Source organism: Heterocephalus glaber, unplaced genomic scaffold (genome assembly GCF_053883595.1).
Source record: "Heterocephalus glaber isolate CG9 unplaced genomic scaffold, H.glaber_assembly_v1.0 deba00000546, whole genome shotgun sequence".
In the NCBI taxonomy this organism is placed as follows: Eukaryota; Metazoa; Chordata; class Mammalia; order Rodentia; family Bathyergidae; genus Heterocephalus; species Heterocephalus glaber.
This window is the reverse complement of record NW_028258147.1, coordinates 6,508,175-6,534,238: the sequence shown is the minus strand read 5'-3', so window position 1 is coordinate 6,534,238 and position 26,064 is coordinate 6,508,175. Positions and strand designations below refer to the sequence as shown.

Here is a 26,064-nt window from a genome sequence, read left to right as displayed (position 1 = left end):
CAAGTGCAAGCTCAAGGACCCGAGTTCAATCCCCAGTACCAAAAACAAACCTAGAGAGACCCATAGTACCCAGTAGCTGTAAAAAATAAGCTAAAAGACTGCTGTAATCACATTACCAGTGTTGGCTAGGCCTATTTAATATATACACAGGGAAAGATGATGGCTTCTTTATTTATTTATTTTTTGGTACTGGGGATTGAACTCAGGACCTTGTGCTTACAAGGCAGGCACCAGCACCACTGAGCTAAATCTCCGACCCTTCTGTATTTTATGATCATCCTTTTTACTGAATCGTCTTGTTTGTAGTAGTTTTTCATTTGATTCTCTGGGGTTTGCCAGACATACAATCATTTCATCTATAACTAGTGATGATGTGACTTGCTCCTCATCTCTTATTCTACTCTTCTCTGATTGCATTGAGTACTACACCCAGAACAATGTTGAAAACACCTTGACTTGGACACCTTTAATGCATGGAAACTATAGAAGAGAAATAAGCTCTACTGCCAGTAGTATTTTAGAAGGCAGAAATCAAACCTAGAGGTAGACATTCTTGCCTTTTTAGGACCAAGACTACAAAATGTAGCTTAAGGTGCCCTTTAACAGCATATATGTACTTCTCCATCGCCCGGGGAGCTATAATAACCTGTGGAAAACAGTGGGTTCTTAGCTGTCGTGTTTGGAGTTCTCTGGGATCTAGCAGGAAGGCACTCTGTTTCATAATCTTAGAATTTGGTAGGGGAAATACACACCCACCCTGATATACTTCATGAATACTGATAAACACCCTCTTCTCTTCTAGGCCCAGCTTCGGGCATTTATCCCAGAGATGCTCAAGTACTCTACAGGTCGGGGAAAACCAGGCTGGGGGAAAGAAAGCTGCAAGCCCATTTGGTGGCCTGAAGATATCCCGTGGGCAAATGTGCGGAGTGATGTCCGCACAGAAGAGCAGAAGCAGAGGGTGAGCTTCTTCTGGCCTGTGTTGCCCATTGCTTTTCCATTCTGAATCAGTTGCCTCAATTTTTGTCATTTCTACTTCGTATGCTGAAAAGACTAAAAACATTTGTGTAACAGTCCAACTTTTCCTCCAAAGAAGTTTAATGTTCTCTGAGTTACAGCCTTTCCCATTCATCACTCCATCACAGACAGAAGACCAGGACAGGCCTGTGAATTTACACTTTGTCTTCCTAGTTGCTTTTTGGAACAGCTTTAATTTTATAAGATCTTGTGAAAACCAAAGAAGTTCCCAAGTGAAAGTATTCATCACTTGAAAACTTAAAAATGTCCTTATTTCTCATGGGCAAGAATTGCTGTCCAAAAATATAAATATGATATTAGAGTGGTATGATGTCTACCAAATGAGTCTGCTAATAAGGAAACTTTGAAAAGAAAGACTAAATCTGGTAACATCCCTTCTTTTTCTGCATGTTTTTGTTTTGTTTTGTTTTGGTTTTGGTGGAAAGTTTAATATATACAGTTCTTGGCCAGAGTAATCTTTTGTGAGAAACCTAAGTTTGACCTCAGATTGGAATAGAATATAAAACCCCAAAGTTAAACCAACCGTTGATCAGGAAGGAAACTAATGGGAATCCTTCTTTGGTACTTGGTTCTTGGTTTCTTTGTGCCAGAATCAGTCTGTTGGAAATAATCCTGAGACAGTTTACTCTGTATGTGGTTTAATTTGGTTTAATAAGTAGACAGCTGAGTATTCCATAGTGGGACTAAATCTTTGTGGCCTCATGTACTTTTCCCATGTTTTCATGACAGGTTTCATGGACCCAGGCACTACGAACCATAGTTAAAAACTGTTACAAACAGCATGGGCGGGAAGATCTCTTGTATGCTTTCGAAGATCAGCAAACACAAACACAGGCCACCACCACACACAGTATAGCCCACCTTGTACCGTCACAGACCGTAGTGCAGACCTTTAGCAACCCAGATGGTACCGTCTCGCTTATCCAGGTGAGTAAACCTGATAATTTCTGGGGAGCTATGTTCTCACCTCAGACTGGAGAAAGTTGTCCTGTGCAAACTCTTATATGAGCTTCATACAGCTCCCCTAGTTTCCTTACCTAAAATTGACTCCTGAACAATATTATAAATTGTTTGCATTTTACTTAATTCAGAGCCAGGAGCAGCTTTTGTAGACATTTCCAAAACAAAGCATTTTCTGAGACAGGATCTCACTATGTAATTCAGGCTGGCCTTGAACTCACTATGTGTTCAGTAATTCATTTCACATCACCAGATATATTAATCTCTATCTGTGCTGAATTTGGTGTCCAGTGCATCTTAGCTTCTGAGAAAGGCAAGGCAGATGGCCATCCACAGAAACTGACCATTTTCCATGATTCTCTTTAGGTTGGCACAGGGGCAACAGTAGCCACATTGGCTGATGCTTCAGAATTGCCAACCACAGTCACTGTTGCGCAGGTGAATTACTCTGCCGTGGCTGATGGAGAGGTAAGAAAAACATTCTGTCTCCATCTATTTAAATACCTGGATGAATGGGTGGGGGAGAACTGAGAATCCAGAAGGTAAAGATGTAGCCTTTATGTGTGTAGCATTATATTATTTAAACCTTTTTGATATCGTGCCATGATAATTTAGAGAATTATCTTATGCTATGTGTGTGCATTCTAATTCATGGACTACTGTCACCAAAACCCAACTAGTAGGGACTTACAGTTTTACACTTGCAATATAGCATTATGTATAATAAACTAGAAAAGGGATTATCTGTCTTAACACTTTTCTATGAGAAGGATCATTTGAGGGCCTGGTATGCAGAAAGTATAACCTAAGCAGTTACAAAGAAATAAAAAAATTCTGAAGTCTTAAGCAGTTTAAAGTTAATTAGGGAGAAGTACAAATTACAGACATTTAGAATTGCACAAGGAAAGATGTTTTTTAAAAATATGGAATAATCTATGCATGTTGACTTTAAAATATACCATAGTGTGTGTAATATTAAGGAAAGAGGCTCACTTGAGCTCACAAGTTCAGACCCAACACGGGCAACAAGGCACTGGGTTTTATCTCTAGCAGTACATAAATGCATTCATTCAGGACCAGGGATTTAGCTCAGTGGTTCTGCCACCTGCCTTGCAAGTGCAAGGACCCAAGTTCAATCCCTGGTACCAAACAAAACAAAATTCATTCATTTATTACCTTTTATTTTTATGACATATTTTTAAATGCAAATAGTGTGAAAACTTATTCTGTCTTCTGATAGGACCACCAGGTGATGTTAAGTACATTGACTGCCAGAAAAACCAAAATAGAATGCTATTATAACATAATTCTATGTGATTTTGCTGGAAGAAATTAGACACAAGAGCTTTAATCAGAGCTATCACACATGTAACAGTTTTGAAATTATACAAGTCATTTTGGTGAGTTTTTTATAATGAATATCAGTTTAGGTGGAATATATATAGGCTGAACAACAAATAGGAAAATGTTAATAAAGGAATATGTTTTATCAATGCAGTAAATACATGTGGCACCCCAAGACAGGCACTATAAATACACAGGCCAATAAAGCTTGCCCTTGCCTGTGAGGAGCATACAGACAGGCAGTAGGGAAAGAAACCCCACAGAGAAGCATGGCAGTGAGCTAAGGGTCCAGCAGCAAGCCCCGGGCACTCAGAAAAGAGAGGCCCCAGTCTTGGACTGTAGGACAGTGGCATTGTCTCACCTAACACTTCCTGGAGGAGCAGTACCTGAGTTTGGGCGAGGAGAGTAACTAGCAAACCAAAGGATCCAGGGATGGGAGCTGGTTCTAGCAAAGGCAGAGGCACATTCCATGCACTGAGTTACAAAGCATGGAATGGCCACAGTACTCTCTGTAGCTAATTTGAAGGGCCTCTATAGTGAGTCTCCCAGAAATACAGGGAAGCTAATGGGACATCTTCAATTAGTACTCCTGCCCCTGTGGCCCTTTCTTTGGGACATGGTGACATCCCGGCATAGATAACCACACACTAGCTCCCAGCAGATGGGAACTGAGAGCAACAGGAGCTCAAGCAACACAGCCAAGGTGCTGAGATTCCAAGACAGGAAATACTAAATGGATGAAAGAACTGAAGCTAACTTATTTATCACCTGCCATATTTCTCTTACGTTTCTTTCAATTTTCTTAGCACCATCTACCACCATCCCCATTAATCTCATGCCATATATAATTTCAGTTACAGCTGCGTTCATGGTGAAATGTACTTATGCTGAATTCCTGCCACTGGAGTGTATGGGGACTTGGGAGCTGCCCTAAGCCAAGCTCAGGGGAGAGAGCAGCAATGTGATTGCTACAAGTGAGGCTGGGTGAGAAAGAGGAATACTGTTCAGTGGCAGTATATGACGGTGCTGCCAGCTTCAGCAGCTGTTTCTGGTTTTGGGTTTTGGATTTTCAGGTTTTTGGTTTTGGTTTTGGTTTCTTTTGAGACAGGGTCTCACTATGTAGCCCAGACTGGCCTCAAAGTCATAGTGATCCTTCTGCCTCTATGGTTTTTGTTTTTGAGTGGAATCATTGGCCATCTAAAAATTGATAGTGTAGCTTGCTACACTGGGATTGTTGGCAATAAAGCTTATTGGAGAAGTGAGCTCACACCTTGGGAATCAAGAGTTTAGGAAGTTCCTGAGTGGGTCACTTTGTAGCTCTCCATAGTGAGGGGCCATGAAAACTTGTCACTATCCTGTTCCTAGAAAAACCCAAGGCACATACTAAGGGAGCCCAAAAGAATGACTCATGACATATCTATGATAATGAGAAGCATTATCATAATCTTAGGATGGTAATTGAACCAAAGCAAGAGAAATTTTAAGCATCTCTCCTAGAGCTCGTAGCACTGTCTTTGGGACACAGTAGTAGGCAGGTACAAGATAGGCTCTCACTGGGTCCAGCATTGTGAAGCAGGGACAATAGAGCCCCAGGAAGCACCGCTAACATCCCGAGGTCCAGAAAGGTATCAGACACAAGCAGATTTATTATTTCCCATACATCTGAATAGAACCTGCACTGTTCTACTGCATTTTGTTCTGTTTTTGAGGGGAAATAATTAATCAGCCCATATTCATTGGGCAAAATGGGTTGAAGTAGCTAGTTACGGATATCTAGAACTGAGAAATCTCTCCTTTAGGAATTGTGCTAAAAATCAGTGGTTTGCAACTCAGGGCCAGAAAGAACATTTGTCAATATCTGGAGATATTTTTTGTTTTTTGTTTGTTTTGTTTTTTGATTTTTGAGACAAGGTCTTGCTATGAAATTCAGGCTGGCCTTGAACTCACTATGTAACCCAGGCTGGCCTCGAACTCAAAGTGATCCTCCTGCCTCAGCCTTCCAAAGTACTGGGATTACAGGCATGTGCCACTACACTTGGCACAATATCTAGAGATATTTTTGATTGTCACGACAAAGGAGGTGCTATGGCATCTAGTGGGTATGAGCTAGGCATGCTAGTAGACATCCTGTGATACAGAGGACAGCCCCCTCAACAGTGGTCAGGCCAAAAATGTTAATGGTGCCAAGGCTGAGAAATCCTATGCTAGCTGTAACAAAATTGTCTTCTCATTTACTCCATTACCAGAAAGCTTAGTTTTTTAGTTTGGTTTCTTAATAATTCCTCATCCATTAAAAAGAAAGCATTTTAGGGCTGGGGATTTAGCTTAGTGGTGCCGCCACCTGCCTCTCAAGTGCAAGGTCCAGAGTTTGTACCCTGGTACCAAAAAAAAAAGAAAGCATTTTATTGCTGTATACACACAACAAACATACATACATACATACATACATACATACATACATACATACATACATACATATCACATGCCCCTGGGTTTGAGCCCCAGCACCACCCAAAAATATTTATATTTATATTTGTTGGGCTGGGGATGTGGCTCAGTTGTGGAGCTCTTACCTAACATACGTAAGTTCCTCGTTTTAACCCCCTGCACTGGAGGGGGAAAAAATGCTGAGTTTGGCAGTTTCCATCAAAAATCAAAATACAAAATAACCAATTTATAATTCTACCTTTAGGTATTTATCCTACAAATAGGTAGGCTCACATATCCTATACAAAATGGTATGTAAGGATATTCCACATAGCATTGTTGGTAATAGCAAAAGACTAAAACCACCTGAATGCCCATTAAAAGATGGCTGGTAAGTCAATTGTGGTATTTCTATATAATCCAATGCTCTGTAGGAGTTATTATGGATCACGAATGAATGAAACAGTTTTCTGTGTTCTAAATCATTTCAGAGAAGTATTGTGTGTGAGGAGAGCAAGGCATAAAAGATAGGTAGACTATGCTGTCATTTTTCGTGTTAAAATGGAAGGAACAGAAAGGGGAAAATTGTGTGTGTGAGTGTGTGTGTGTGTGTGTGTGTGTGTGTTTGCATATACAGAGAATACTACTGCAAATATAAGAAAATGGGTAGTAGTAGTAGACCCTTTGGGCAGAGTCTGGAGTACTAGTATTATACTCCCTTTGGTGCAGTTTGAATTTATCATGTATAATGTAATCTTTTAAAAAGTGTACATTAGGGCCAGGGATTTAGCTCAGTGGTTTTGCTGCCTGCTGCGCAAGTGCAAGGACCCAAGTTCAATCCCCAGTACCAAAAAAACCCCATACATTGTAGGGTGGCTAAATCAAGGTATTAACACATACATTACTTCACATCCTTTTTTGTTTTTCAACAAAAGCACAATTATTCATATGGTCTATTCAAAAGTTTAACCTTAATTTTTAATCAGTAATATATTAAAAGTATACAGGGGAAAGTGTACAGTGCTTTCTGTCTTCCATCCAACCCCAAAGAAGTATTTGCAATGGATTTGTGTGTGTGTCACAAAATTTCCTTTATGTAAATATAAGCAAATTCAAATATATATTCTACTACTTCCCTTTTTATTTTATTTATTTATTTATTATTTTGGTACCCGGGATTGAACTTGGGAGCTTCCGCTTGCGAGGCAGGCGGCGGAACCACTGAGCTAAATCCCTGGCCCACAACTTCTCTTTTTAAACACAAAAGATAACATACTAAAAGCCCTGTCTGTGAATCATAGGTCATGTTGATTTAAAAGTATATATTTATTTGGCTAAAAGCATGACAATTTATTATAAGGATTACTGTTTTTAAGATCATAACCCTTTTTTTTTTGGTACTGGGGATTGAACTCGGGTCCTTGTGCTTGCGCAGCAGACAGCGAAACCACTGAGCTAAATCCCCAGCCCAAATTTAAAGAGGTTTAATTTGGCTCACATTTTTTTTTTGGTACCGGAGATCGAACTCGCGTCCTTGCGCTTGCTCAGCAGGCGGCGAAACCACTGAGCTAAATCCCCGGCTGCATAACCCTTTTTCGACTGTGACTTTTGACCATCTTGTCATTTCTACTTCAGGTGGAACAAAACTGGGCCACATTACAGGGAGGTGAGATGACCATCCAGACAACGCAGGCATCAGAGGCCACCCAGGCGGTGGCATCCTTGGCAGAGGCCGCAGTGGCAGCTTCTCAGGAGATGCAACAGGGAGCCACTGTCACCATGGCGCTCAACAGGTGGAAGCAGGGAGCGGGGCAAATGAGGGTCGAGGGTCTGTCCTTGCAGAGAGGTGATGTCCCTCAGCTTGTACACTTGGCAGTTGGAACTAACACTCTCAAGATGTTGTAGATTGGTTTATAGTAAGCCCTTGCCAAGAAAAATTGAACTTTTCTCCAGGAAGGTTTAGGAAGGGAGTTGCAGAATGGGATACTCTGTTAGTCGGTAGTTTCCAAAATGGAATTGTATTGTTTTCCCCTGGGTTTTTTTTTTTTTTTTTTTAGGTACCAGGGATCGAACTCGGGTCCTTGCGCTTGTGCAGCAGGTGGCAAAACCACTGAGCTAAATCTCCGGCCCCTCTCCTGGATTTTTTTACTGCTTTTTGATAGGAAAGATTATCCCCATATCATTCTTCCTCTTTTTTCTGACCCAATTTTATTTTCAACTCACCCAGGCATTTTGATTATGATTAAGGGTGGACCTTGGAGCCAAGCTTCCTGAGCTTGAAGCCCACACTGTCCACTAACTGGTTGACCTTGGGCAGTTTATTTGAAGTTTCAATAGCCACACTTTCCTTGTCTGTAAAATGGGCGTAATAACTGTCCCTGCCTTTGCCAAGGTGTTATGAGAACTGAAAAAGTTAGTGCATATGAGACCCTTTGATACCACCTGACTTGCAGTAAGGGCTGCTGTTATTCATGGCAGCTGTTAGTCACTGATCTCTGTGACACAGCAGCACCCTACTAGGTAAGTTTTTCGTGCTTCAGCACATAGTCACTGCTCTTGGAGAAATCATGCTCTTACTGGGGAGACTGATTTCAGTAAAACACCTAGCAAACAATATGAGAGTGCAGTTCCCTATTGAGTCATAGTACAGACTAAACATTGTAGAAGTTTAGACAGGGAAATCACCTCCCCCAGAATATAAAACCAGCTGCAGTTTAGATTGTTAAGGTAGATTAAAAGCATTGATAGATTTATGTACAAACAGTATACTGTATGAGGCTATACAGTGTGGTGGTTGAGAAGAGGATTACAAGGTCGCATAAATTCACTTTGAATCCCAGCTCCACCACTTGTCTTTTGCTCTTGGGAAACCTAACCCCTGAGACTTGGCTTCCTTCTTTTTATTGTCAGACTGATACTCATCACACACAGATTCAATGAAATGATGAATATAAAACCCTCATTGGGGTGTCCAGCTCCTATTTAGCACTCTAGAAATTATAACTATTGTCATTTAAATTATATTTCAAGATCTGTGTTCACAATTGATTGTATTGAAAATTGATTGGGCCGGGGATTTAGCTTAGTGGTTCTGCCACCTGCCTCACAAGCACAAGGATCCGAGTTCAATCCCCGGTACCAAAAAAAAAAAAAAAAAAGAAAGAAAATTGATTATAAGACCTGCTAGGGAGAGGCAATCCAAGTGTACCTTGTTAACGTCTTGGAAACTAATGTAAGAATAGAGATAAAGTAACTGATTTTGCAGGCTGTAGTAGCCAGAATTTGGTGGTTGATCATCAACAGAAGACTGAAACACACACAAACATCCTTGGCCTCTGAGAGTTGCCTGAGTGACCTGGAATTCAAACACTTTCTTCTCAGCCTGTTGAACCATGTCACTTTTCAGTAACATGTAAGTCTTACTTAGTTTCTTACATGTTGGCTCAGTCTTACTCTTTCCTTTGAGAGGAAAAATCCAGATAAACTTCCTGAAATCATGGTTCAAGTAAGAACCTCCCTCCCTTTAGTCTGGTGACATCTGTGTCTGTGACTTTGGGCCTAACAGGCCATCATTATAAACTAGCAAACCTTGAGCCTTCCAGTCAGCACCCTGCATGTTCCAGTGAGGTGCAAGTGTCCTGGGAGCCTTCTACATAGTGGAAAATCTGAGGCCCATTCTGACTCCCTTTGCTGTGAGGACCAGGGCTTATCTCCCAAGCAGCAAGAGTAATTGTATTCCCCGAGGGCTTGTTAACAAACTTGGATGCAGCTGAGGTAGCCAGTGTTTACTTCAAAGGAAGGAGAATGTGGTTCACTGTGGATGAAGGAGGGGTAAAGAGATGTTGAAATCTGTTTGCAATCAAATAGTCCACTGTCCCAGTGAGTCTTGAGGGAGTGGTGTGTTGCTACTTCTGCCCATGTTGAAGGAGCCAGGCCCAGCATCTGAGACTAGCCTATAGCAAGCTATCACCCACAGTAATGTCTCAGTCAGCCAAGCTGGACTCAAGGCAAGCCCTTGGTAATGGCTTCTCTGTGGATGGGTTGCAGTAGAACCTTTTATCCCCTGCACTCACAGCCTCACCATAGAGTTCCTTGTTGGAAGTCATCTTAGTGAAAATACACGGAGAAATCTGGTCTTTGTTCCTATAGTAACAAAACGATTTCATAACCTGCTACCTGCCAGCCTTCTCTGTTTCAGGTGCAGCTGGAACAAGCATAGCTCTCTAATGACCACCTGCACCTCTGCTGGACTGTAAACAGCAGATGTGGGTGCAGGGTGAGAAGGGCGAGGCCAACTGCATGTAATGGCAGGTGGGGGCTAGGGAGGCAGAGGAACTTCTGTAGCCGGAGCCCTTAGAGAAGAGGATCAGGACAGATGCAGGGCAGACCTATTTTTCAACCATGGTGTTAAAGAGTTTCATGCAGCAAATCAGAACAGGACCTGGGCCTCCATGGCCTTAGCTTACTCAGGCTTTGGGACAGCCCAAAGGGCTAAAAAGTAGGTTAATTTTAATTTTCAAAATAAAGAATCAATGAACATTTTAGAAAGGAAGGATGTAGAGAAGGAATCAAGGTGAACAAGTGAAAAACAGAGTATCACAGCTTAAAAAAAAAAAAAAAGGCTGTTTAGTCCAAACAACCAGAGAGGAAAGGAAGTGATGCCATTATATATTTGTTGCCATACAGTGATGAATTTGAAGTTTGGTTTGATTTCCTTTGGTTTTTGGCAGTACTGAGGAACAGGCCCTTCACTCTTTGCTACATCTCCAACCTTCCAAACCCACCCCCCCTTTTTTTAATAAGGTCTCATTAAGTTACCGAGGCTCCGGGCTTGAACTTGTGTTCCTCCTACCTCAGCTTCCCACAGTGCTGGGATCACAAGCATATGCTACCATGCTTGTCTTCAAAGTTTTAGTTTAGTTATGCATCAGTGATTTATAATCCCTCTTTTTTTTTTTTTTTTGCTTTGTTTTTTGTGGGGTTTTTTTTGATACCGGGGATTGAACTTGGGTCCTTGCGCTTGCAAGGCAGGTGGCGAAACCACTGAGCTAAATCCCCAGCCCGTATAATCCCTCTTAAACAGGTCCTCTTGCAAATTCAGTCCTTGAATGTGCCCAATACTGCTGTGGTTTGGAAATGATTGTTGTCTAAAAACTGTATAGTGATAAATCAAGAACATTTTAATATCTTTTCATCATCTTTGTGGGCTAACATAAAACACCCAATGCATGCCTGAAATCCCAGCACTTTGAGAGGCTAAGGCAGAAGGATTGCAAGTTCAAGCCTAGCCTGGGTGACCTAGTGAGGTCCTGTCTCAAAATAAAAAATAATAAAAGCACTGGGGATGTAGTTTAGTGTGAAGGCCCTTGCTTTAACCGCACCAAAAAAAACCTACCCATCCTGCCTGGTCTCTGGCTTCTGATAGGGTGGAATAACTAACCTCACCCACTTGTCAGCCTGGCACCCCCATTGGGCCCCTTATCCCTGGACATCCTAGATTGTTCTAGGGTGTTGCTGGTTCTCATCTTTTCTTAACTCATACCATAGGAATTAAAGAAAATAACTTCCAGATACTTAGAGCCTGATAGACTGATGGGCATGGCCAGCTACAGGTACTCTAAGTCAGGGGCTGACAGCTGCCATTGCCTGCCTTCCCCAGAAAACTGCAAGCATGTTGTCCAGGGTCTGAGCTTTTCTCTTTTCCATGAAGTCTCAGTCAGATTGGAAATATTCTGTCATTAATTCATGATAGCTAGACTGTAAAATCAGCTGGAAATACTATGTAGTGATAGCAATTTCTTAGAAAAATATTTAAAATTAAGGATGTAGGTGCTATATACAGTAGTTATTCATTACATTGTCTCTATTAAATACTTAGAAAGCACTTTACAATTAAATTCTATCATGAAAAATGCAAAGAACAGCCTTTGTAGTAATTCTAGATCAGGACTTCCTGCTGGCTCTGAGTGCCTATTATGAATAGTATGAAATAACTCCCTCCTAAGAGTGTGTCAGCAGAGAGAACAAGCTTAGCTTTTATCTGGCTGCATGTCAAATCTATGACTATGCTTAGTTTTTTGTTCAACTTTAATTATTTTGCAATTTTTTTAATAAAGGAAGCAAATAGATTTGAAATATATGATCATGACTTTGAATTGAATCAAAGAAAACCTATAAATTTGGGGGGTTTTTTTCCCATCCAGAAGCAATTGCCACAGGTAGCCAACTTTAACAAAGGAGAAAAAATCAGTTGGGCATAGTGGTGCGAGCCTATAATCCTATCTACTCTAGAGGCTGAGGCAGGAAAATCATAAGTTTAAAACCAACCTAGACAGTTTAGTGAGACCCTGTCTCAAAAAATAAAAGGAGTTTGGGATGTTGCTCAGTACTCCTTAGGTTCCATCCCCAGTACAGAACAATCAAAAAGAGAAGGGAAGGAAAAGATCAGCAATTTTGCATTTATTGTTTTGAGTAGATATCAGGCTATTTACTTGAGAAAATATAATGTTAAGTGGGAAAAAAAGAGTCTATAAAAACCTATATGTACAAACTTTACCTGCCTTGCAAGCACAAGGTCCTGAGTTCAATCCTCAGTACCAAAAAATATATATATATGTCCAAACCAGGCATGGTGCATACCTATAATTCCAGCACTCTGAGAAGCTGAAGCAAGATTGTCACAAATTCAAGTTCAGCCTCGGCAACTTAGAGACCCTGCCTCAAAATAAAAAATGGTGGGGGATTGTAGGTCAGTGCTAAGGCCCTGTGTTCAATCTCCTATACCAAGAAAAAAAAAAAAGACTATATTTACACAAAGGTAACACTAAATAGTAATTAGAAGCCATATGAGGGTCATTAGATTAATATTGTTAGGATATCAGTACTGCTCAAAATAGCCTACAGATTCAGTGCAGTTCCTTTAAAATCCCAATGATATTGTTTGTAGAAATAGAAAAACCCATCCTAAAATTCATTTGGAATATCAATGGGCTGCAAATTGCCAAAATAATCGTGAAAAAGAGCAAAACTGAAGAACTCACATTTCTGGTTTCAAAACCTCCTGTAAAGTTACAGTAATTGAAACAGTGTGCTACTGGCCTAAAGACAGACATATAAAGTAGTCAAATAGAATAGAAAGCCTAGGAATAAACTTTCCTGTATATGGTTAAATGGTTGATGACAGCAGTGCCAAGACTACCCAATAAGAAACAGATAGTCTTCATGATTGGTGCTGAGGAAGCTGAATATCCACATGCAAAAGAATGAAGTTGGACCCTTACCTAACAACATATACAAACATTAAATTCAAAATGGACCAAAGACCTAAAATATAAAACCTAGCACTATAAAACTCTTAAAAGAAAATCCCCAACTTATGAATGAATTCCATTCTGGGAAAACGTAAGTTGGATGCATTCATAAGTCCAACAAAGTGAATCTTATGCTGTATTTTCACTATTGTTTCCATGGTTATTGATTTGCACTTCTAGCAGTCCCCTCTACATCACCACTGCTTTTCTTCTTGCCTCTGGACATCCTGGGTTCTGATTTGCACTGTACTACTGTATACTATTGCACTGTACAGTAAGTGCACAGCAGCACAATGTGACAGTGTGCAGCAGATACTATGAGCTACTTCCACAATTTGTTCACATCTGTGAATGTTCCGAATGTGAGATCTGTTCATATCTGTGAAAGTTCACAACTCAAATGTTCATAAATGGGGGACTCACTGTAGTTTGTAGCACCACAGAATCAAGAAAAATAAATATCCACATTGCAAAAGTATATAGGAAGGAAAGGAAAAGTGGGACACAGTGCTAGAATAGTGCTCCCCCACCTGCTGCGCAAGCTCAAGGACCTGAGTTTGATCCCTGGTACCAAATAAAAAAATAGAATAGTGCTCCCTCTAAACAGACGATTAATGTCTTTCTATTCTACACAGTGTTTGCTTTGAAAGAAAAAAAAGTGAAAGAAGATTTATTATTTCACTGTATTTGTAGAGGCAAGAAGTTTAGGCTTATAGTGATGATTTTAAATGTTAAGTCTGTTTTTAGCCCTGCCTACGTATACAGGAAGAGTTGGACTTTTCAGGAGATTTGTCAACCATTACTTTGTATTTGGAGAGAATGAATATAAACTAAATTGTCATGATTTAATATTAATTAAGTAGCATGTCCAGGTTGCTGACTCCTCACATTCTCATCCATCCTTGACTAAAAAGGACAGTCTCTGATGGTCCATCTTATGTTACTGTAAAGGGAAAAGAAAACCTTGTGATTGACAACCACAGTGGCTTTGCCTTGTGGATGTAGATCAGAGCTTCCACTACAGCTTGCAAGCACTTAATTGATGATAGTGAGAGACTGATATGAACCCTTTCTGTCCTCAAACATTCATCACCTAGGTTTAAAGAAAAATTTGCATTAGCTTCATAAATATGTAAGGCCTAAAATTTTTCTGCCTGTTTATTATTATCATTTTAAATTACTCCTGACTCTGTTAGTACTGCTCTCAAGTATTTGGCTGTAGGCTCACAACCATCGAGCCAGTAAATAGATCCAAGGAAAGGCAATGTTCCTGCCTACAGCACTATACCTATATTCATCTTGCATATCCCCCTATCTTCTGTCCGTGTACCCACAGTGAAGCTGCTGCCCATGCTGTCGCCACCCTGGCTGAGGCCACCTTACAAGGAGGGGGACAGATCGTCCTGTCTGGGGAAACCGCAGCAGCTGTCGGAGCACTTACTGGAGTCCAAGATGCTAATGGTAAGAGAGCATAAATATTTTATTGAATTTCTTGCCTGTTTCCACTTAAACCTTCCTGACTTGGCTGGCAGTAAGCCCTTCAGAAAGAGATTGAGCCTGCTTGGAATTTTTCTTCATGGGTAGCATATTATGCCTAGGAACATTTTAGGAGCTTCTAATTCCTTTCACTAAAAGGAGACTTGAAGTTTCCTGAAGGAAAATGGCATGCTAATGACTACCTAATTGAAGAACTTCTTTAGAAAATGCTAATTTTGCTGTGATAAGACTTGCTTACTGAGAGATACTTCAGACTTTGCTACAGGACACATTTTGTCCTTTGTGTGCTATAGGATACACATTTACTCCTGTGGGGCAGGGTAGATCAGTGCCTATGACTGCAGAAGAGACCCTCCTATTGGTGGGTGGAAGGTTCGAACTCCCTCCGGAAAAGTGCCACCACACACCTGTCCCCAGGGTGAAGGCAGCAGGCTGTGATGAAGGTGCTTTTCTGGTAGGTCTTGTGGGTTCTGCTTCCAGTTGTACGTGGCCTCACTGAAGACATCTGGATTTAGCCAGTAACATGCCACCACCCCTTCTTTCCCAGCTCTTTGACTTCCTGGATATTGGTGAATATCCCGATAAACAAAAGGGATAAAGTTCATAGAAATTTGGTGGCAAAAACTTACAGCTCCAATCTATCTCTTTGGATCCACTTCAGCAGGCTCTCAGAGTCAGTGGCCAAGAGTTGGGCTGCCCGGGGAAGGTACCTCAGAAGTCTGGGTCACAGAGGAGAACCAGGCCCAATCTGTGAGACTCTGTGTGATTTTTCTTGTATATATAATTAAGCAAGACAAATTAAGTGCTCTGTAGTTTGGGAGGAAATTGTAGCTTTTAAGTCTTAGAAAGTTAATAAATAAAAAATATACTTTATTTAGGCAGAGTTCCTTAATGGCATTAGTGGCTGAAAGAGACATTCCTACCCCCACCCTTTTTTATGGTAGGTCCCTAAGGACTAAATACCCTGCCAGCTGGAAAAGTCTTTGAAGAAAAACACAATGTCGTGTCCTCCTTTGGAAGTAGAGGGAGGCCAGGCATGGTGGCACACACCTATAATCCCAGCACTTGGGAGGCTGAGGTCAACCTGAACTACATAGCAAGACCCTGTCTCAAACAAACAAATAACAACAACAACAACAACAACAACAAAAATACCACTGGAAGTGGGGGGAAAGAAAGTTTTTCTGTTCCCCTAGAGAAGAATAACATAGGAAATGCAGAGCAATTATGACTTCTGAGAATCATTTTCTTAAAAAAAAAAAAAAATCCAGTACTACAACTACCACCTGCTTTTTCTTTGGGGATAGGGGCTTTCTTGAACTAACCTAAATTAAGATATAGGGTAGCCAAGCATGGTAGCACACACCTGTAACCCCAGGACTTGGGAGGCTGAAGCAGGAGGAGCACCATAAGTTCGAAGCCAACCTGGGCCATATATATATATATAGTGAATTCAAGGCCAGCCTGAACTATATAGTAAGACTGTGTCTCAAAAGAAAAAAAAAAAGCAACTAAGTGGAGATGGGGTTGATCTTAGCCAGAATGCTGCTTGATAAAGGGCATCTTACAGCCATGTATGTTCAGGATGAAATGGGCCATAGATGGAATTAAAGAAAACTTCCCACTGTGACTAGAATCCTACCTCTATTTCCATACTGTTTCCCTTTCTCATCTAAGTCCTAAGCTACTCTGAACAGAAGGTAGGATATCTAGTTATGAAACATTCTTTTGAAGTTCGATTGCTATTATTCCTGATGAAAGTGCTAAAAGTAGTCCTCTTGGTGCATTTGGTAGACTTTGTTACCCATTCTAATCAATTCTCATCTGTCTGGGTGAGAACAGATTGCCTTATAGTTCTGGCTTCTCCACCTCACCTTTTCAAATGGATGTATTTATAGGTAAGTTTAAGGACCACCTGGGTATCTAGCCAAGTAGACCTGTTCAGCCATACAATGAAGGTGAACCATACTCACTATTGGAAACTGCCTCTTGTAAACCAGTTAGTGCTGAATTTCATGTTGTGGGTTCCATTTGTGATAAGAGAAAATTCTCTTCTACATCCTAAAAGTCCATAGTTCCAGCTGAGCATGGTGGTCTGTACATGCCTATAGTCCCAGCTACTTGGGAGGCTGAGGCTGAAGGATCACTTGGACCCACAAATTTAAGATCATCTTGGGCAGGGCCGGGGATTTAGCTCAGTGGTGCCGCTGCCTGCCTGGAAAGTGCAAGGTACCGAGTTTGATCCCCAGTTCCAAAAAAAAAAGATCAGCCTGGGCAACAGAGCAAGACCCCACCTCAAAAAAAAGAGTGGTTCCCTCAAAACAGGTCATCCTGTTTGTGATTCCCAATACTTGCTGAATTTCTGTACTTAGTCCTTGAAAGTTAAACTTAACCCCTTTCTCAGTGTAGTTTCTCTGCATCAAATCAGATTTTTGTCTAGTGCCTCATCCTAGCAACTTTACACAAAGCCCAATTATCTTATCTGCCCTTGGGAAGCCAGAGAGTTAAGCTAATATTGGAGATGATCCACAAAGCTCTCATATTCCTTCCGTCTTGTAACATTTTTGCCCATAGGGCTATAGGATTTCTCTGGGACTAGTCTGGATTTTCCCACTTAACCAGCTAATTTGGTATCCTATTGCCCTTCTTTGTCACTTGTGTAATGGCACGTGTAGCATTTGCCAGTAAATCAGGTTTGGCTTTTTGTTTTGTTTTGTTTTCCGGGTTTGTTTTTTAATCGGGAACAGTTTCTTATCAAGAACAGCAGGGGCCAGGGATTTAGCTCAGTGGCACCGAGGCTGCCTTGCAAGTGCAAGGTCCTGAGTTCGATCCCTGGTACCTCAGAAAAATATAAAGAAGAACAACAGTATAAGGTCCTAATTGTAGGCATAGAACTAACTTAGAGGTGGACACTACTGGATAAAGAAATACATCACAGGGCCAGGGATTTAGCTCTGGTTCCGGCACCTGCCTTGCAAGCGCAAGGTCCCGAGTTCAATTCCCAGTACCAAAAAAGAAAAAAAAAAAAAAAAGAAATTCATCACAGATTCCCAGAATGTTTAAATAACAATCCAACTAGCAGATGACTCTTTTTAAGAGCAATTTGGTTATGGTTGAGGCCTGAAACAGAGCTTGTGGGATACAACTAGCACATGGAGGACAGTTGCATGTAGGGCTTGGGAGGGTACTGTAACCAGTGGTGGTGGCCAGGCAGCAGGGTATAAAATGGCATCCTGTAGGATGGTGTTAGAGAATGATTTGTGCATGGTAGAGGTTTGCATTCTGGGTTGCCAGATCAGACCTAACAAAAACAATGCACAGGGCCGGGGATTTAGCTCAGTGGTTCCAACACCTGCCTTGCAAGTACAAGGACCCCTGGTACCAAAAAAAAAAAAAAAAAAAGTGCACTGGCACCATGTAACCTGAAGACATACCCTTTTTTCTGAACACTGACACCACTCCACACACCACTACAGGAACTACTAAAGCACTAGAATGGCTTTATTTCATTTTTGTTCTCTGTCTGTTTCCAGTAAATATAAATGAATCTTTGATATCCTAGGGTGGCATATCATGGCTTGATTTGATTCAATTCAAAGATTTTTACTGATGCCATTTCATTAACATGAAAGTAGAATTACCAAAGGCTGGGAAAGACCACTGGAAGAGTTCCTTTCTTTACTTCATCTTTAAAAAACAAAACAAAACAAAAACATGATTACCTCTACTGGGCATGGTAGCATTCACCTGAAACCCCAACACTCAGGAGGCTGAGGCAGGAGGATCACTGTGAGTTTGAGGCCAGTCTGGGCTACATAGTGAGTTCAAGGATAGCCTGAACTACATAGTGAGACCCTGTCTCAATAATCAAAACCAAACATGATTATCTCCATACTTTTTCCTTCTAACACATCCTAACATAAGAAGTTACCCACCTTAGCCTGTTTGTTTCCTTTGTCTCCACCGCCTCTCTGCTGGGCTGCAGGTCCTCTGTGCTTCCGGGACTCATGGTCTCCAAGACCAGCAGATACAGCTATTCATGTGGGGAGCAGGGCAGGCAGAGAACAGGTGTGCAGACCTTTTCTCCTCCTTTCCATTGCTTCAAAAATAATGAAAGATAAGAATATGCTGACACTTGGTCGCTCAGACCACCTATGCTCTTAAGAGTATCTGAGATCCATAGCCAGGCATGGTGGCTCATGCCTGTAATCCCAGCACTTGTAAGGCTGAGGCAGGAGGATTGCTGCAAGTTCAAGGCCAGCCTTGAACTACATAGTGAGCTTAAGGCCAGCCTGCACTTTGTAAGTAATCAAAACTCTTACTGGAACTAAGAAACTCAACATTTTTTAAACTAGCTGATGCTCTTTAATGATGCCACAAGAAAAAAGAATGGGCATATGGCCAGGGATTTAGCTCAGTGTTGCTGCCGCCTCCCTCACAAGCACAAGGTCCAGAGTTCGATTCCCAGTAGCAAAAACAACAACAAAAAAAGAAGGGGCATAGACAGCATTTGCCATGGGCATTTATTTATTTATTTATTTGGTCCTCATTATAAAAAAATCATTCATAATTCCACCCAATAGAATGTTTGGGTTTTTTGTTGAATCTGGCCCTTTTTTGATATTTTGATTCTTTTTTGTTTTGATTTGTTTTGGGGTTTTTTGGGTTTTGGGGGGGGGGTTTTTTGGTACCGGGGATCAAACTCGGATCCTTGCGCTTGCACAGCAGGCAGCGAAACCACTGAGCTAAATCCCCGGCCCCATTGGGACCTTTTTTTAAAGGTAGGATCTCACTATGTACTTCAAGCTGGTCTTGAACTCACTAGGTATCCCAGGCTGGCCTCGAGCTGCTGGCAATCCTCCTACCTCAGCCCACCTACGCATGCCTCCCCACCCCCCAGTGTTGAGATTACAGAGATGTGCCACCATGCCCAGAAAATCTGGACTATCCTGTTCATAAAAAACATTTTTTTAACCTAAGTAGGATCATATCCTCAGTAGTAATTGGGTAATTTGCTTGAAATATCTTAACCATTTTTGTATCATTAAATATTTTTTGAAAAGCTCGTTTTATAATGCTTGCTAATGTTTCATCATATATTATCCATAATTACCCAATTCTCTATTGTTGATTATTTAGGTTATTAATATTTTTTATCATAAAGGTAATACTGGCCAGATGTGGTGGCACATGCCTGAAGTCCCGGCAGGAGGCTCACCACCAGTTCAAGGGCAGCCTAGGCTACATAGTAAGTTCAAGGCCAGCTTGAACTACATAGGAAGACCCTGTCTCAAAAAAGTAAATAAATAAGACAGTAAAAATAAAAACATAAAGGTAACACTGTCTTTGTTCAGTCTTTCCATAACTTTATTTGATCTCTGCCTCAATCATGCTTGCTTACACCTCCCCCAGTGCTATTGATAACCTGCTTCTTTACCTCTCACCAACACTGGTTATTAGCATACTTATAATATTTTTGCCTATTTCAGGGTAGGCAATCAGTTATATCTTATTTAATTTGTATTCTATATTAGCAATAGATGAGTTTTTTCTATGTTTTTATCTGCATTTGTGTGTTTCAGTATTTGCCAACTTAAGTTTTTAACCTGTTTTTCTGATGGAATCTTTTTCTTTCTCATTATTATGAAAAATCTTTTCATATATTAATGATATAACCCCTTTGTTTTGCATGTTGTAGTTTTCCTAATTTATTTTTATTTCACTTCTGTGACCTTCATTTTATTTCCCTAATTATTTGTCTATTGCTTTTATGTTTAATGGATATTCTCTGTCCTCAAAATTAGATTAATTATTTTCTTCCAATTCTAATATGGTCTTTTTATTTTGAATATTGTAAAATATCTGAAATTTATTTTAGTGTGTGGCATTATGTAGAAATCTAGATTGGTATTTTCCCTTTTATATAGCCCAATTTCCCCTGCATCATTTATTTCCCTAAAAAGGTTGAAATCCATCCTTTCTATACTTATTTGAAATATCATCATCATATGCAGAACTCTTAAATAGGGTGTATAGAATCTTGTGGGAGAGCACTTCTGTTTCCATTTATCTGGTATGTTCTCTGTACCATAATTTTTTTTTTTTTTTGTACCAGGGATCGAACTTGGGACCTTGCGCTTGCGAGACAGGTGGTGGAACCACTAAGCTAAATCCCTGGCCTTGTACCATAATTTTTTATCATTGTGATGATAGCAGTTAGTGAAAGGCTACCTTTAAATTTGGAGGGGAAAAAAATCATTCAAAATTCCAAAGAATACTTTGGAGAGTGAACATTACACTAACTTGAAAGTTCATTTAGAGGAATAAGGCCTTATTTCCATCTTTTTTATCCTCACATTTTTTTTTTTTTTTTGGTACCAGGGATCAAACTCAGGACCTTGCACTTTCGAGGCAGGCGCCGGAACCACTGAGCTAAATCCCCAGCCCTCACATGTTTTTTTAGCAGCACCACCTATGCTGTTGTGGTTAAGATCTGAGGTCTCAACTTTCTGACCTTGTGCCCTGGATGAAGGGAAATGGACTGTAGGGCTGTTTAAAAATTAAAGCCAATGATGAGGCATTAACACTACATTTACAGAAAGAGCAGCTCTTCTCATTTATCTTTGGGGCTACAGGTCTTTCTTTGTTCAGGCCTGGCCCTGGCAGGAGTCAGAACTCTTAAACATGAAATTTCCCACAACTGAGAGAGACCCCACTCAGGCTTGCTGAACTGCAAAAACAAAGTACATTTTACCACCCAGCCCACTGCCAAGTCAAACTATATCAATTTAGAAAATCCCTTAGGAAGAAAATGCCCTGTCTTCTCTTAACACTAAATGTTTTCTTTTCCCATTCCTGTTTGTCTTTGGCCTTATTAAAAACTTTATAAACAATATGTATTTCTCTAGTTGAATTCACTCTCATCTATGCTTGATGGAATAGCTTTTTAAAAATTGATCTTTTAGTGGGTATAGGGCTACATGCTTGTAATCCCAGCATGCAGGAGGTTGAGACAGGAGGATCAAGAATTCAAGGCCTAAATGGATTACATAACAAGACCCTGTCTCAAAAAGAAAACAGGGCCAGGGATGTAGCTCAACGGCACAGTGCCTGCCTGGCAAGTGCGAGGTCCTGAGTTGGATCCCTGGTACCAAAACAAACAAACAAACAAATAACAGGCTGGGCATGGTGATTCACACCTGTAGTCCCAGACTGAAGTAGGATTGCCACAAGTTTGAGGCCAGCCAGGGATACATAGTGAGTTTGAGGCCAGCCTGAACTACATAGCAAGACCCTGTCTTAAAACAAACAAAACAAATAAAAAGGGAAAATTGATCTTTCTAACAAAAGTAATAACAAAAGAGATGGTTCAGACAAACAAGGCTCAGAGAAGGGAGCAGCATTCTTGGGTAGGGTCCCCAAGAGAGATTGGGGCATATACAGTATTCCAATTCTGGGAGCCCTCCCTCCTGAGTGAGAAGATGGCTGTAAGGCCAGCCTGCAATGAGGTCCACCTGGAACCACAGAAAGCAACATGTGAGTGTTTTGATTTTCTGTGAAAGCCTCCTTTATGTGTATTATAAGAATATTAGGGCATCCTTAACCTGAATGTCTGGATACTGAGATATTCTACACAGAATTATTTGTATTTTCCTGGGATCCGTAGCTTTGATCAGATGTTAATTAGATCAGAGGCACTCCAGAGACTTAAGAATCTCTGCTATAGAAGGGGTAGGATGTGGCTCAGTGGTGGAGCATGTGCTTTGCCTGACCGGGCTCTGGGCTCGATCCCTACCCCCAGGGAGAAAAAAAGTTGTGAGGGTCATTTAACTTTGTGGTTGTCTGTTGTGGTATGTTGGGAGTAAGAAGGTGGAAGGGCAGGGGAGATTGGTAGGCCTGCAGGAGCTTGATGCTCCTCAAACTGCACCTCTAATAACCTCTGTGATTACAGGCAGACAAATTAACCTCTGTAAGCCTTAGCTATAAAATTAGGATAATGATAGTTCGTACTCATAAGCTATGGGGAGCATTGAACAAGACGATTCCTGTAAAGGGCTTAGCTCAGTGCCAGACACAAGGATATGCTGTCCTCGTCTATCTTTGTTCATGGCAGGTTAAAGCGTAGGAGTCCACAGTACTGTTGTAGGCCTTGCTTTCCCGCTTTTCAGACAGCTTTGTGTGCCAACTTAGCAGCTGGAGGATTTATGCTCCAGAGGTAGAGGCTGTAAAAAATGAGAATAGAGAGCCAGGCATGGTGGCACACGCCTGTGGTCCCAGCACTGAGACAGGAGGATCGCCAAGTTTGAGAAGAGCCTGGGTTATGTAGTGAGTTCAAGGCCAGCCTAAACTATATACCAGGACCCTCTCTCAAAAAAATAAACCAAAAATGAGATTAGGTCAGAGGCCTTTTTGGTTAAGTTGACTGAGGCAAGGTCACATTGCGTAGAGGCTCCTTCTTTAGGTTTTCTCATTCTTACCTGAGCCTGCTGTTGACCTCCAGAACAAAGTTTGCAGTAGTTAGTGTGGCTGTTTTTAACTCTTAAAGGGACATCGTCTCTTCAGATCTCAACAGTTGCATTGAACTTCATCTTCATTTGTGAGGGGTGACTCTTCACTTCTTTCATTCTCTCGGCATCAGCATACTGCACTTGTTCCCAAGAGCTGGTGGAGATGCAAGTGTCTAATTTAAGAAGCATATTAATCAGTGTTACTCATCAAAAAGTTGCCAATGTGCTTTTTGCTTTGGTATTTCAATATTTAAATAAATATACTAAATAAAGTTTTTGTAGTAAGAATGCATTTTCAGTCACCATAGAACATAATAGCTTTAAAAATGCAGTTGCATTCTATGATAATATTTGTACATTTAATCCAAAAGTGGCAAGTTCAGTGCCTCCAGGACTTGACACACAAAGCCCCTGAAGAGAGGTTTTTGTGTGAGGTATGAGTCCCGGGATATGTTTGTCCCCTTACACACACACACACACACACCTTGAAGGACCCCCAAGGAGCAGCACATGTGTTAACTGTAGGATTTGAGGACACCCTCCTAAAGGGAATTGGCTGTTTCCCACCAGCCCACTTATTAGGAAGTGACTTGAAAGGAAATGAAGACACTAGGATGGATTCAGTCAGACCAAGCTGAGGCATTGCCTATTCTGCAAGAAAAAGTGAGTTAAGATTCATTTGTAGTATAGCCACTTTCCCTTCCAAATCATAGACCTTTTTTAAATGGAAGAGGAAGAGAGCATACTCACAGACCTAAAAAGATTACTGCTTATGAGAAATAGGATGAGGAGAAGCTGGGTGCGGTGGCATGTGCCTACAACCCCAGCATGCTGGGAGGCTGAGGCAGGAGGATCACAAGTCAAAGCTCAACCTGGGAAAGAAACCCTCCTGTCTCAAAAATATAAAAAATGGCTGAGAGTATAGCTTAGTGTGAAGGTCCTGGATTCAGTTTCAGTCCCCAGTACCACCATCAAAAAAAAAAAAAAAGATAAGAGAACTGGGCATTGGGGCTCAGAAAGAAGAGGCAGGAAGGGAGCACAGTGAACAGGCCTGCAGCTGGCTGCTGCACTGGGAACTCAGCAGTGTGTAGCAGCCTGGGACAGTGATGCCGCTGCCTGCCCAAGACCCCGCCAGGAGACAGCTTCCTTTGCAGACAGTCTTTTCCCTCTGTGAGCTAATCAGCTGTTCTCTTAGAATGAGCAGTCGTCATTCTGGGAAACATGTTGGTAGATGTCCCACTGGGAAAATCACCGTTTCCATTTGGCCCTGTTTTTGCTTGACTGTAAGCACTACACGTAACTACATATTTAGAATCTTCATCGTTTCCCTTTCTCCATGTTTCTTTTCTTACTGTCACTGCCACCACTGCCATCTTCTTGCACATCCCAAGCAGTCTCTGTGTTGTTTTGTCTTCCCCAGTGAGGTGAGTGGAACAGATTTTGCAAGCTGTGGTGAAACCAGAAATCAAACCCTGATTTCCAGTGCTCTTTTTCCTGACCAATGTGGGCTTCCTTTCTTCCCCTTCTTGGCCACTTGCCAACTGCCCAACCTAGGATGTAAAGAAGGTAGAAAACAGATGAAATTTGTGTCTTTATTGTGTATCTCATTAAACTGGTACTTGGTGTGGTGACTATTTTGCAGGATATAGAGAATGATAGTCTTAATTTTCTCACTTTTGAAGTTAAAAAGTCATGGTAAACTTAACAAAGACAAATAAATACATGATATCAGAACTCTCAAACTGCATTGTCCAGTCTAGGTCCTGAGGTATTGAGGTGCGCACACCCATAGTCCCAGCTACTCAGGATGCTGAGGCATGGGGATTGCTTGAACCCAGGACTGAGACCAACCTTAGCAATAGTGTGACCTTGTCTCTTAAAAAAATAAATTAATAACACTGCACCAGTGTGGTAGCTATTAGTTACATGTGACTATTTGAATTAAAATTTAAAAGACAATTTTTTTTAAAAAAGACAGTTAATCATATTTCAAGTGATAAATAGCTACATGTGACCTGAGATACTGGATTTTTACTTAATTATAATTTATTCACATTTAGATTTAAATGGGCACATGTACCTAGTGGCTGCTATAGTAGACTGTGCAGACACAGAACATTGCCATCATTGCCTAAAGTTACCTTGGTTAGTGCTGATCTAATGACTACAACAAAAATTCTGTGGTCTTCTGGCAAGTTGGGTCCCCTCTGCACAGTGGACACCCACAAGAATCCTTCTGAGACTGTCTCCTGATGACCTTCTCGGCTTATAGCATGGCTTTGCTTTAAAAAAGAACAACAACATGTGACTGCAGTAATCCGCAGCCAGTAAACAGCCAGGCAGGAGGTTACAAGAAGAACTGGCCTATTTTTAGGCACTCCAGAGTCCTGAGCAGGAAAACCTGAGACAGGAGGCAGTGGTGTCACCTAGACTCACTTCCTCCTCTATTTTACTCATGACGCAGGCCACTTGCGTATTTCCACTCAGATTCCTCTGGGGTATGAGCTTCTCCTCATAGTTGTAGGATTTATTGTGGCCCCCCGAGAGAACAGCCTGGTGGGTTACACAGCTGGGAGGAGCCGTTACTCCTGGATGAATTCACATCACACACTGAAGCACAGCTACTGCTGAGAAGGGGATCATAGATGTGGAATGGCTGTGCACAGACAAATTCTTGTAGAATAAAGTTTTCAAGGTTCTTGAGTAAAAGAACTTCCTCTTTTTATTTATGCTCAGGACACCAAGGGAAGGAAGGGATGGCTCGGTGATGATTTTCAGCCCTGAAAGCTTTCTTCCTTCCCTACTTCCTTCATAATGACCTCTTAAAGTCCTTCTCAGAAGGAAGTGGCTGTTTTCCTGAGTTCCTAATCCCTCCATCCAGAGAGATAGAAGAGTGGTACTAATTTTGGGGCAGCAGTACCTATTTTGTTTGTTTGTTTTGTTTTTGTTTTTGAGACAGGGTATCATTATGTAGCCCAGGC

The 26,064-nt window shown here is 41.2% G+C and overlaps 1 protein-coding gene across 22 annotated transcripts in view; it reads left to right on the top strand.

The window, feature by feature from the left end:
* Positions 1 to 26,064, top strand: part of Nrf1 (nuclear respiratory factor 1) — a 152,714-nt gene that overhangs the window by 105,554 nt on the left and 21,096 nt on the right. For 21 of the 22 annotated variants that reach the window (XM_004856350.4, XM_004856348.4, XM_021237647.2 and 18 more), the window contains 5 exons: positions 803 to 961; positions 1,768 to 1,965; positions 2,365 to 2,466; positions 7,405 to 7,562; positions 14,416 to 14,540. In XM_004856350.4, the coding sequence (XP_004856407.1) occupies positions 803 to 961; positions 1,768 to 1,965; positions 2,365 to 2,466; positions 7,405 to 7,562; positions 14,416 to 14,540 (742 nt within the window). Of the gene's footprint in view, positions 1 to 802; positions 962 to 1,767; positions 1,966 to 2,364; positions 2,467 to 7,404; positions 7,563 to 14,415; positions 14,541 to 15,520; positions 19,210 to 26,064 lie in introns of those variants that run through there. The other variant, XM_087204552.1, reaches the window with a different exon arrangement.